The sequence below is a fragment of the Polyodon spathula genome, chromosome 20, assembly GCF_017654505.1.
Source record: "Polyodon spathula isolate WHYD16114869_AA chromosome 20, ASM1765450v1, whole genome shotgun sequence".
NCBI classification, from domain to species: domain Eukaryota; kingdom Metazoa; phylum Chordata; class Actinopteri; order Acipenseriformes; family Polyodontidae; genus Polyodon; species Polyodon spathula.
In genome coordinates, this window is record NC_054553.1 from 14,351,965 (window position 1) to 14,366,230 (window position 14,266).

Sequence of the window (14,266 nt, forward strand, 5' to 3'; positions counted from 1 at the left end):
TTTTATTTAACGTATTGTGCCTAAATGTAATGTGTTTGCATTGTTTTTTAATGTTGTATTTAACATACTATGCCCTGTATTCCACTGTATTTAATGTATTATGCATTGTTCCTCATAGCATCAGTTTCTCAAAAAACGCTTTGTGATCATCGGTGATACTAAAATTGCCACGATGAAAATTGCTATATTATAAATATTAATTAACTAATATACGGATGCCAACGTATCATACTGCCAGTATTTTGAAAACTTCAAAGCTCTGGTTTTGAACTTTCGAGACCTTAAAATCACTAATATATATATATATAATATATGATATATATATATATATATGATATCACTTCATGCAGCTGTCATACTGCTTGGCTACAATGCAGCAGTTGCGTTTGACCTTTGGCGCCTAGTTTGTAATGTGAAATATAAACAGAAGAACCGGTTTGTAGAAAATTATGCAGACATTTTTCAAGGCATAAGCAAGCTGAAGGGACACCAAGTAAAACTCCACATTGATTATACTGTTTCACCATCAGCTGAACCACACAGACAAATTCTTCTTTCACATGCTTAAGCTTGTGGAAAAAGAACTGGAGGAGCTTGAAGCACTTGATGTTACTGAACGAACGACAGGTGTCGCCTATAGTTGCTGCTCCAAAACCAAAACAGCCTTGTGGTAAAGTGGTTAACAGTGTGCAGGAGCAAGTGATCAATGAACAGACAGACAATTATAGTACAGGTGAAAAGAAAACAATAATGATGGTAAGTAATACAGCGGCATGTATTATTTACGTTGTACTCCCCGGGTTAGTCCCGAAATAATAGTCCCATTTATTGTGCACCCACACGAAACACAAAACACATACACAAGTCCATTAGTGCTTGAATTACTGCTTGTGGTGCAAATACAGTTATTTGTGATAGAAGTGCAATGCTGTTCCGAGTTTGTGCTGGCCTCCATTGACAGCTCCGGAATGTGTCAGATGTCTAATAATAACAAGAATCAATTAGAGACAAACAAACACTCACGATACGGATACACAAAACACAGGTCCTTCCGGGTTCTTTTCCATAAACCAAAACGAAGGACCAGATTACGTTGCTTCGACCCCTACTTATAACGTCACTTATGACCCCTTAGTAAACGAGTGCAGTCACTCTCCCATTCCGGGTCGATGAGTACCGAAGCTCTGCCCCTTTTCTAAATGACAGAGTTCCTTTTAACCCTAGGAATGAAGGGTCAGGCCAAACAATCCAGGGTACTCTTTTCCCCGTACTTAGCGCTCTCAAAGGTCGGGAGTGAGATTTACATAAAAGAATCATTGTCGTTCTGTCACAAGCCTGGAAATATTTGACTATGTGTTGACATGAGAGCCTAATCAACCCATTTGACGTGAAAGACACTTAACACCAACTGTTGATGACATTATCACCAATCTCAATGGAGACACTTAATCCCAATACCATCAAGGCATTGACAAAACCAAACATCTGATAAAAGAAAAGGTCTGATTCCCCAGCATTGACACAATGACAGAAAATCACATTAGATCGTGCATAGCATGTGAAGCAGCAACCAACAGCATTGTCCGCACACCACTGCAAATGACTCTGTTACCTCTGCTCCATGGACAGAAGTCAATGTTAATTTCTGCACTTTACTGAATGGAGAATACTTACTTGTTAGGATGGATGACCATTCCAGAGTCAAAGAAGTTGAAATAGTTTCCACTACTTCTGCCAGCGAAGCAATTCCGTAACTCGACAAAAACTTCTTAGTGCATGGAATATCAGAGATACAGACAATGGACCTCCATTTAACAGCGATGATTTTGCCTGATTTTCTACCTGCCTTGGATTTCCCAAAAGATCACACCACATTGGCCACAAGCTAATGGCAATGTGGAAAGATTTATACAGACACTGAAAAAGACACAACGCATTGCCACATTACAACATAAAGACTTAAAGCAAAAGCTTTACTGATTTCTCAATCTACAGAGCAACCCTCCACTCTTCCACAGGCAAAGCACCTGCAACTGCGTAGTTTAACAGACAACTAAGAATCAAGCTTCCAAATCTTCCTTCTGTAGACAACAATCCTTCAATAAGAGTCAGAGACACAGCATCAAAGGTAAAAATGAAAGATCATGACAAGCACCTAAGAACAAAACAACCACAGCTTTCTGTTGGAGATCTTGTGCTTATCAAATAATGACAACCCTTCAACAAGCTCTAACCATGCTTTCATCCTGAAACTTACAAAGTCACTCAGATCAACGGCACCATGATACCAGCCCTTGTCCCAGCTGTGACAAGAAATGTTTCACATTTGAAGCAGCTTGAAGCAGGAAGTTCGACAGCATTGGATGCCCCTGGAGGAGATGATGATGACGATGTCATGTAGCATCACTCCTTTAAGTAATACAATGTAAACAATAGTGCAGGACAGCAGTAATACACATCATTAATGTTAACTGCTAAATCATGGAATAAAGTTCATGTGAATTGAGACCCACCTGTGCATCAGAATCTTCATTACCTGTTTACCCAAGAGTATGGACATTACACATACCTTTACAGTGGATACAGGTCATGGCGATCCATTGTTTCGTGTTACTGCTAGCTCATTTGGAATTTGTAGCCATGGCAGTGGATGGGTGTCACTGACGTGCTTGTTTATTTAGGCAGTGAAATGTTTTGTTTTGAATGTGCTGCCCTTATCAGAAGTGAGTTTGAACGCATGTCAGGAGAAATGCACATCTGGCATTTTTGAGAAGAGGCACACCATAAGATTATTATAAATTCAAGAAACTGTTTTTTATGTTTTTGTTTTTAAACCACACATCATCATTTTCTCAACATGCAGTGCACACAAAACTTACCATGTCAGTGTCTGAAACTGGTCCAAAACTCGTAACATAGATATCTGTTTCCACTTCAGTTACACTTTCTGTGGAAACAATAAAAAAAAGATACAAAATTTCCATTAAGTTATATATATATATATATATATATATATATATATATATATATATATATTAAATTTAAAGGGGTCTAGAATGAGTGTGTATAATGCACAACCGCATTCTGAAACCTATGGTCTGGTAATGAAAATGTATGAGCTGAACATGGTTTGTTAACGGGGTAATTTACCAAACCCATCTGGCAATTGTTAACCTGGGCTGTTTTGTGATGGGAAGTATGCAAATCAGCCTTTCAGACAAGCCTGTTAATAGGCAGGGCAAAAGCACTTTTTCTCCCTTGGTCTTTCCATTTGATGGGTGGTGAAAGGCCAGGGAAATGCTTTTTACATGACAAACACTGCATCTGGCTTGATGAGAGAGAGAGAGAGAGAGAGAGAGAGAGAGAGAGAAAATCCACTTAGCCATGCAAACGTGCAACAGGAAAAAAGTCACACATGCCAGTCCAGGCAGTGTCAAAACAGTTTGAGCTCTGCCCCATGCCACAGACAGCAGCAGCCCCCTCTCTTATCTGGTGAGAAAAGCTGGCAAGCTGCAGGAGCTTATAGCAATAGCAACAGCAAAAAACGACTCTCATAAGAGGGGAAATCAAGCTGGCATCCAGAATTCCTTTTACATAATACAAGCGTGATCGGGGTAAGCTAAGTGGTTATACACATTTCATAATATAAACGGATCTATGGATTCAGCATGGCATCCCACTGCATTGTTGATTGTTGATTAATTTGTTGAATGGAAGTACTGTAGGTCATGATGGTCAAAAATAAAACTGCCAGGCAGTGTAGTTGCTTATGAAAGGATGCTGAAGGTAGGTAGGCCGATCCCAGAATACATGATTCTAGTTTCTTATCAATAAACACATGATATTCTCCAAGCTTTTTCATGTCATGTTTTTCATGTAAAAAAATACTGTGATTGATGCATCCCTTATCAATCAATTGCTATATATTTTTATGATTAAACTATACCATCAGCATTTTCTCTGCATGATAACAATGAGAGTGCTGGTGTGTTTAGTGCTCCATGCATGTCTCATGCTGTTCTTCACACTCGAAAACCAAAGGGCCTGTGCTCAAAGCAGTTTATTCCTGTTTGCAATTTGATCTGATTTTTTTTAAAGGGAAAAAACACCTATCAATTTTAAATAACTTATCCCTCCTGCAAAAAGGTTAAACATTCTCGTTTTTTAATCAATGCTTTTAAAACAGGGGTAAAATTACAGACTGGATTAAAATAATTTGAGAATAGGCCCTGTGTTTTGACTTTATCTCAAACCCCTATCCATTATCCAAGCCATACAACTCTGTCCTGCATCAACATGCCAAAACCTCCTTTCAAATTGGCAATATGCATTCATGACTTTTAAAGTGTGCAGCACTGGAATTTCTAAGAATTCCTCTCTCTTGTTATTAGAAATAGATTTTCCCAGAGATAAATGGTTTAATTAAATACAAAAAATCATAAAAAACAAGATGGACATATACTCGTTGTCTGTATTTGACATTGCATTTAGGACAATATAATCCATGAGACAGAATGCAGAATTGATGTGATCACATCCTCAGCTTAAGAAAAGGGGTAATAATCACAAAAGCAGCATTTATAAAAATAAAGGACTGGATACCTACACCTTTATAGGATTTCAGCAATTGCAGGTGTTACTGATATTGTGATGTTAAGGGTCTTGGTGGATCAATAGCACTCAGGATTAGTGAGACTCAGAGGAGGGCCTCTGTATTGATAGAGGGGCAGACACGTACCCTCTGCAGAGCGCACTCACTATATTTCACTGTGGCTTGTGTCAAATCTCCTCCCATAGTTCACTCCTCAGTCTAGGGAATCGAGAGAACTTTGATTTAAATATTAAAAAAAAATCTTACCAATGAAGAGTTGTTTCAAACAACGGTATCTTTCGTTATGATTATACCATACAACGTGAATACAATTTAGTGCTTTGGTATTGGTATGTTTGAAGTTTTATAAATGTGAGATATGTATAAAGCTTGCTCGTCTCACACTTTGGAGTGATGAATTAAGCTGTCTTATGTTGGTGCCTGTTCCCATAAGGAATTGCAATTACAGCAACTCGGCTCATTAAAGTACGTTACATAAAGTACGTAATGACATTTTGCTGTCAATTTTACTGCACGGCCAAATCCATTATAATAGGGATGGATAGATCTATTTTGGCTTGCCACTAATTGTACTTGTAGAGTAGGGTAAAAGTAAAACAAAAAAGTGTTGGGTGATGCCTGGCTCTCTTGTCCGGTGCTTATGATGCTCGATTGTGTTGTGTGTGGTCACCGTTTCACTCTCAGTTAGCGCCCTGTTACAGGTACACCTTGACCATGTTTATTTTCATCACGTTAATTGGCTTTGTATAAAAGCAAATGTGCTTGAAATGCTGATGTGTCTGTGAAAACGTGTTCAACGGTGTGATGCAGTACTACAGGGTGGAAAGCAGGCATGGATTCTAATTTCAAACCCCACGCTCTGCATCATGAAAACAAGCTGGAAGTGTGCTGTTTGTGCAAACATTCCGTGGTTGCCTAGCAATGTCCTGGGTGCTTCAATGAGAGGTGCATGTCTCTGTCTTGGGCAGATTCGTGACAGCGTTGATCACTCTGCAGTGAGAGATGAGAGGATCAGAAATCAAGTGCTCTTTGTATTCCCTCAATCCTCCTTGCTAGGGTTAACCCCTTCACTTTTATTCGGACGGATTAGGTCTGTAAGGTTTTATATAAATTGTAATAATTGTATGTGCCCCTTTAAATGGTAAAGAAGTGAGTAATTATTGAAACTAGAGGCTGCTCAACAGAATGTAAAACAAAACAACAGCTTTTGGAAAACAAACTGGAAAGTCAGCACAGACACAAAGTATTCCTGCCGGTTTGTATTCAAGTTAAATCAGTACTACACATACGATCTAGCACAGCCACCTCGCTTCCAACAACCTGCTGCTTACTTTTTAAACGCAGTTAGAATTTTAGATCCGAATGGCACATTCTTTGTTTTGACTCGGTACTGATAAAATACATTTCTGGATTGGACAAATAACATGACGACGAATGTGCTGCATACACAGACTTTATTAAAGAATGCCAGATACCTTTGGGTAACCAAGTTTTGGGACTGTTTCTAAAGGATGTCCACACCTGTATAACTTGCAAAGCTTTGCCTTACACTTCCAACCAATTCAGTGGATGCAGACATGCAGTCTCAATGTATGGATGGATGGGCAAGTCCACACCAGACAGAGAATGTCGGCAGCAGCTGCTGGGTGATGTTGCATGCTTGCCTTTAAAAAGGACAATACTCCATTTTAGTAAGGAGGCAAGCACCACTATTTTTAGGCATTTATAGTGCTCTGAAATAGTAGGTGTATTTAATGTTAAAACATGTCCGCAAATGTGTCAGTGAAATCCTAATTATAATCCCAATCCTAATTGGATGACTTGACCATGGTCATATGATTGAATCCATTTTTCCTGTCTTTTTTTTGTTTTTTAGTGACAGGCTTGTCAAAAACACCATCCATCATGACGCTTCACCAGTAAAACCGGACGCACAGGCTCATGCACCAAGAAAAACACATGACGCATACCACATCATATGACTGCAGGTTAACATGATTGGATAGCCGCATAAATACAATGCAAACAACTCACTCAAACAACATGCCATAAACCAGTAGAGTATTCTGTTTCACCGTGAGACAGTACAGCAGCCACATATATGAAATTTCCTAACAAGAAAATAAAAATGTCACATTTTACGCCTGGGTTTTCAACGTTTACACAAAAAATCAGGACAAATGGAGTCCTGACAGTACCTCGATCGGGACGCGGGACAAATCCCCTAATATCGGGAAGATCCTGATTTTATTGTGACGTCTTGTCACCCTATTGGTGATTGACCGAATCCTGACTCTGAGTGTATATCATTTAGTCTTGTCAAATTGTGCTGTCTTCTTTCTTGAAAAACAAAAACCTTTGGTCTATTTTTTGCTTTTTTATTAGTGAATAGATAGTGTAAAAACTATTGCAAAATTCAGGAACAAGTTTACATTACATAAGCATCCAACTGGACATATACATTAAGCTTCAGCTAATAACACACACTTGTGCTGAATCAAGTTATCAAATATAATGTCAGGTATGTGGACATGGCATCAATTGTCTTTCTTTTCATTTCAATGTGTGAGACTGCATCATAGGGGTGCATTAATGTACTGAAACTATGCAGGTACCAAGTATAGAACTGCAGTCTGTAAAACAGGCTGTATTTGCCATTCAGGCACTTGTGCTATTCTGCTTTTCCAAACATTCTTATTCAAGCACAAAGCAAATATACAGTGGCTCTCAAAAGTATTCACCCCCCTTGGACTTTTCCACATTTTATTGTGTTACAATATGGAATCAAAATGGATTTAATTAGGAGTTTTTGCCACTGATCGACACAAAAAAAGTCCATAAAGTCAAAGTGAAAAATGTAATCTACAAATTGTTCTAAATTAATTACAAATATAAAACAGAAAATAATTGATTGTATAAGTATTCATCCCCTTTGCTATGACACACCTAAATAAGCTCTGGTGCAACCAATTCTCTTTAGAAGTCACATAATTAGTTGAATGGAGTCTACCTGTGTGCAGTCAAGGTGTTTTACATGATTTCAGGTTAAATACACCTGTCTCTTGGAGGTCCCACAGTTGGTTGGTACACTTACTAACAAAAACTACATCATGAAGACGAAGGAACATTCAAAGCAAATCCGGAATAAGGTTCTTCAAAAGCACCAATCGAGGGTAGGATATAAAAACATTTCCAAGGCACTGAATATCCCCCGGAGCACAGTAAAGTCCATTATTAAGAAATGGAGAGAATATGGCACAACTGTGAATCTGTCTAGAACAGGCAGTCCTGAAAAACTGAGTATCTGGGCGAGAAGGGCACTAGTCAGGGAGGCCAACAAGAGGCCTATGGCAACTCTAAAGGAGTTACAGTCTTCCATGGCAGAGCTGAGAGACCCGGGTGCTTCACAAAACTGGCCTTTATGGGAGAGTGACAAAAAGAAAGCCATTGTTGAAAAAAACTCACATCAAATCTCGGCTAGAGTTTGCCAGAAGGCATATGGGAGACTCTGAGACCAAGTGGAAGTAGATTATATAAATAGAGCTTTTTGGCCTCAACGCTAAGCGTTAAGTTTGGCGCAAGCCTAACACCACACATCATCCTGAGAACAACATCCCTACCACGAAGCATGGTGGTTGCAGCATCCTGGTATGGGGATGCTTCTCTGTGTCAGGGCCTGGAAAGCTTGTGAAGATAGAGGGCAAAATGGATGCAGCAAAGTACAGAGAAATCCTGGAGGAAAACCTGCTGAAGTCTGCAAGAGACCTGGGACTTGAGAGAAGATTCATCTTCCAGCAGGACAATGACCCCAAACATACAGCCAAAGCACACTTGAGTGACTTAAAAACAAAAAGGTCAATGTCCTGGAGTGGCTCAGTCAAAGCCCAGACCTCAATCCAATTGAGAATATGTGGAAAGAGTTCAGAATTGCTGTTCACCAAAGGTCCCCATCCAACTTGACGGAGCTTGAGCAATTTTGCAAAGAAGAATGGACAAAAATTACAGTGTCCAGATGTGGAAAGCTGGTAGAGACTAATCCAAATAGACTCATGGCTGTAATTGCTGCCAAAGGTGCCTCTACCAAATATTGACTCAAGGGGGTGAATACTTATGCAATCAATTATTTTCTGTTTTATATTTGTAATTAATTTCGAACAATTTATAGATTTTATTTTTCGCTTTGACATTATGGACTTTTTTTTATGTTGATCAGTGGCAAAAACTCCTAATTAAATCCATTTTGATTCCAAGTTGTAACACAATAAAATGTGGAAAAGTCCAAGGGGGGTGTCTTGTCACTGTCTTGGAAATAAGCGGGGAGGAAGGGTTTTCTCACAGTGCTATTCACAACTCCAACGAGCTCTAATGCCAGCCTGTACAATGTCATTATTTTTTATTTTTGCACCACAGTTTGAATAGATTTTTCCTCATCTAGCTCTTGAATTCCATCTGTATGGATAACATGGTGCTGATTTCTGAAAGTTTACATGCCTCAGCTGCCATGGGGCAAACAACAAGAAAACAAAGAAACAGGAAAAACTAATTCTTGAAATAAAAAAAAAAATGTCTGCAGACATAGCAATTGACACAAAACCCCCTTTTGCTGTGCAAGTGAGCAGAGTGCTGAGTCACTTCTCACTGCAGGACCACAGCGCCGCCTACAGATCTCCGTTGTTTTACACCCTGTTTATATTGTAGGAGGAGGATATTGCAGGGGTGTGCTGTCTCACCTCCAAGCATTCTTTCCTAGACCTACATACAGGTGTACAGTGTTGAACAAATTCAAATGTCTGGGTCTAATAGATACAGCTAAAATCCTGTGACGTTTGCATAGTTTCATTTGGCAGTACTCAGAAAATGTTACTGGGAATTATGCTTTTTTATATAAAATCTCTTTGAGGTTCAGATGCCCCTGAGACTGAACACAAACACTTAGAAATGACCTTCATCTGAAAACTGTCAACACCACAAGAAAACAAAATACAAGCCATGCACAACAAGAAACTCTTACACACCTCCCAGGCCAGGCCTCAGCCTGTTGTCATAGCCATCCAACAGTCTGTCGAGGATTCGGGTAAAGATTGTGATATTATCTTTACCGTCATCTGGGAGGAGAACATCATGTCTCATATATCTGTAAGAGAGAGAGAGAGAGAGAGAGAAAAAAGATAAACAAACCTTTTACTTTCCAAGTTTTAATATTCCATTAATAGTAATAATCATCATTGTGAAGCCTTTTTCACTGTCATAAATGAAATTCAACATTATAGAAACATTATGTTGAATCCTCTTTGCAGTAAATGAGATCCTTCAATGAAAAAAAAAATCCTGTTCCATTGTTTATGGCACATGTATGTGTGGTGGGTAACTTAAAGTAGTTTTTTTTAAAAATTCTGCTGCATAGTTGTTGTATTGATTTAAACATAAACATGAGGAGGTTTCATTTAAAATACCGTGCAGCCATGCACCAGATCAGACAGGAACAAGAAAAAACAATGTTGTTAAGTCCAAAGGGATTAGTAAAGGCTGTCACAGAGCTGAATGTGAGTTTGCAGCAGTTCTGTTGCAGCCTTTCACCTAAGATTGTACAAGCAGTGAATTAGATCTAAACCACGACTTCATTACCACTTCCTTGTCTTAATTATACGCCTATATGCCTATACTCCCTATACTGTTCCAGAGTGTCTCTAATCACTCTCAGAGGTTCTTACTTGTTCTACTCCTCGTACTGTTCCAGAGTATCTGTAATCACTCTCAGAGGTTCTTGCTTGTTCTACTCCCAGTACTTTTCCAGTGTCTGCAATCACTCTCAGAGGTTCTTGGTTCTGTCGCTCCCTTATTGAATGATCATTTTTTAATTATAAATGTAAACTAATATTTGTTCCCCCCTACATGAACGTTTGTTATTTACAAAGCAATGTTTGCAGGCTGTTATCATGTATTAGTGCAGATGAGACTAGACCTGTCAGAGGAGACTGGATGGTACAAGTTTAGGGTTAGGGTAATCCATGGATATAGACATATGCAAAGAAAGATTACTTTGTTAAAAAAAAAATTAGGATGTACAAATATTTGGAAGGGGAACCAATATTCCCAAATATATTGGTTCCTAGGGGGAACGAATAATTGTTCCTCTGACACCAGGACTGAACAGCGTTCCTTATTCTATTCGCATCATGTGACAATGAGACCTTTCAATTCTGCAGGCCCCACCTACCTCACATTTTTACATAGAGAGAGTAGGTGGGCTGCCAGAGATGGCATGTCTCACTATCACATGGTTTGGCTAGAATGAGAAAGGATGTTCAACAGGCACAAAGCCTGGTAAAGGAAAATTCTGGCGTAACAGAACCCAGAGCCATTCACTGTCATTACAAGCACAATAAATTAATAAAAGGGTGAAATGTAAAGAAAGACATTCGTGACATCTGTAGCATTTTAAGAAACACTTCAGATAATTTCGACATTTGATGAAAATTGAAATTTTATAAAGTAATGCATGCATTGTGCATGCAGTTCACTGCATACATGGGACTACCATAGTCGTGTTTATCAAGAAGTATATTTATACTGCTGCCTTACCTTAATGTGCTACTTATTGAGGACTCAAACCCACCAGCTTGGCGGAAGAATATGAGTGATTAGCAGAGGACACTTAAACGAGATGACATATCCTCCAGCTTGAGCAGCATGGCAGGGTTACACTCTATGGAGATTTTTATTGTCTTCATTTAATACCATTGAAATTGCTACGCTGAGTGTTTCTTTGTGTTTCTGGCATTTTTGTTTCTTTATGATACGGTAATCGCTGTGTGCCTTCCCCTAACTCACAGATGACAATGAACAGACAGCAGCAGCAGGTGTTAATGACAGACTGATTGACTGGGGCAAACAGGCAATACAGGTCTACTCAATCACAAGTGAATTCCTTCCCTTTTCTCTTTCATATGCTTCAGAGCCAGGGCTGTCAATGTGCAAGCTCTACTATTAGAAGTGGCTTTGAGTGAACCGATAATTCAGTCAAAAAACTCATGTGATTATTTATTAAAACAGATTTGACATTACTACAGTATACAAATTTTAAGCTACAGTCTTTGGCTTTGCCAGCTCACAGATAAGTGGAGAGACTGGCCATTGAGAAGCCATGGGCAGGGGGGCAGGATAACTGCCCTCCCCCATGAGAGAGAGAGAGAGAGAGAGAGATGGGGGGGAGGGTGAGTGGCTAACAAAACCCAACAAAATAAAGAAAAAGTTACCTCCCTAAACTAATTATATATAAATATTAATAGAGAGAAAGGTGAAATACAGTGGAAATGATGCAGAATTCTTCATGTTCCACTTCCTAAAGAAAAAGGGAAATATCAATCACTTAAACCAGACCACAAATTTACGATGATTTCAATCCTGTTTTTTTTTTGTCTTTTTTTTATACCTCCAACTAGATTTAAACTAAGCTGGAACGAAAGACAACAAATAAATAAATAAAATAAATGAGGCTGCAACAATGTACCTTTCAAAAAAAAATGTATTTGTAACAATGATCAGTAACATTACACAAAAAAGGCTTACATTCAATCCACACTCTGTTAATCACTTCACACAAACCACACTCAATCTTATAGACTATCTTTCAAAGCCAAATCAGTGAATTTCTGTTTTAAAAAAAAAACAATAAACATGGTGTGACAGAGATCGAATGATGCTTGGTGTAAGATCTTCCTCCCGACCTGTGAGGGCACTAGAAAGAAGGAACAGAGTAACCTTAAGCAAATGACAAGACAATTTATTCCGTAGGTGGAAGTCGGCCATTTAGGAAGGCGGCGGAGCTACGGCACCCAAGCTCACTGACCCGGACAGTAGACAGCGTGGCATCCAAGGATTGGAGGAGCGGATGCGCTCGTTAACCTAGGGGTCATGGGCGAGGGTATAAATAGGGGGGCGTGTTCCTTTGCATATGGTTATACCAAACGACCTAGAAGGAGTCCGTGTGTTAAAACCGAAAGCCATGAGTGTTCTATTGGTCTGTGTACTAACACTGTGTGTCTTGTGTTGCTTGTCTTCTCACTAAAGAATACACAATCCGGAGCTGCAGCAGCAGGCCAGTGTAAACCTGGATATCACAAGTCACCTTTTCCACTACAGGAACTGTCTTGGCACCACTAGCACTAAAATCATGCACTGTCGGAACTGTGTCTGTGTTTGTGTTTTGTGTGGGTGAGAAAAGACAGGACTTTTGGTTGTGGGTCGTGGGATTTACAAACAGGAGTGATATATGTCGCTGTACCACTTGCATCATTGTTATTGTCTGCAGGTTTTGCCATAAGGCTCTGGACATTAAAATCATTAATAAACACCCTTGCACCTGTGCATCATTTGTCTCTGTGATTAATCTGCTCTGCACTGCACTCACCTGCACTTATTCATCACTTTTCCACACATGGTTAACATGTTTAAAGAGCAAACAGACAACAAAGTGTTAGCGTGTTAGTGACTCAATACCGGTCTGTGAACAGGACGGCTTTGCAGGGATGATGTCAGACCAGAAACAGACTCAGGAAGTAGCAGGTGAAACTGAGGCACAGGGACACTCAGTGTTTTGTTGAATATTAATAATAGAAAATAAAAGATTTAAACAAAAACAGCACACCAAAACAGGACACTGCACTTGAGGCCAAAACAAACAGACAAACAAAACAAATTAACATTAAACAAAATAGACACTAACACAGCGGACAAACAGAGTGAGTGAAATCAAGTACTTACTTTTATTTCTCTTTGTTTATAATTCTTTCCTCTCCACACCCGTTCTCCACTCACGAATACACAGCACAGAGTGAGTGAAACCATGCTGCTTTTATGCAGCTGTACCGAGACTCGATTGCTAATCAGTCATTCAATTGGAGACTCGGTACAACTGCACGTGAATTAATGAAGTGCAATTTCCCATGTTCACATATTATTACATTTTACCTGCACGCGAAGTGCTGTGCAATCCTCATGCCTAAATACAAATATACATTTTAAACACTCGTGCTCATAACCCATATTTATATCCCATGTATTTTATAAATAAACACCAACATTAACACACTACATACAACATAAAACACTAATAAACATAAAGGGGCGGGACAATCCGCCACATATGCCCCCCCACCCCCTTGTGTGCAGCACACCTGGCCTCAATAGTCACCTTCTCCCTCAGTACTAAAGTTTAGGTCATAGTCCTGCCCCAGGAACAGGGGCAGCATCGGGCCAAAGGGGGCGGCCACGGTGGGAGGTCCTCCTCCAACCCAAACAGCCGTAGTGGCCAAGGCAATCCTGGTGGCAACCGCCTGGCTGTCTGTGGGGGTGGCCTCCTGACCTCTCCCCCTTTCTTCATTGCCGGCAGCTCCCCCTTGTGAGGAGCTCCACTTCTCCCTCATACCCTGTAACCGGTAGCTCATCAGGCAATGCGGAGCAGCAGGCAACCCTAGGCGATGCGGAGCAGCAGGCAACCCCAGGCGATGCGGAGCTGCCTGCAACCCCAGGCGATGAGAGGCACGCATCCTTGGGTGGAGCGAGGCATGTATCCTTGGGCGGTAGAGACGGAACCAGCAGGAATTCACCCTCTGCTGGTGGAGGTAAGAGCTGCAAGCAGTCCTCCCATAGCAG

The 14,266-nt window shown here is 40.0% G+C and overlaps 1 protein-coding gene across 1 annotated transcript in view; it reads right to left on the reverse strand.

The window, feature by feature from the left end:
• Nucleotides 1-14,266, reverse strand: part of LOC121295800 (gamma-aminobutyric acid receptor subunit alpha-3-like) — a 152,960-nt gene that overhangs the window by 84,910 nt on the left and 53,784 nt on the right. Inside the window, exons 3-4 of the mRNA XM_041220856.1 lie at nt 9,628-9,746; nt 2,880-2,947 (exon numbers count right to left, since the gene is read on the reverse strand). Coding sequence (XP_041076790.1) covers nt 2,880-2,947; nt 9,628-9,746 — 187 coding nt within the window. The remainder of the gene's footprint in view (nt 1-2,879; nt 2,948-9,627; nt 9,747-14,266) is intronic.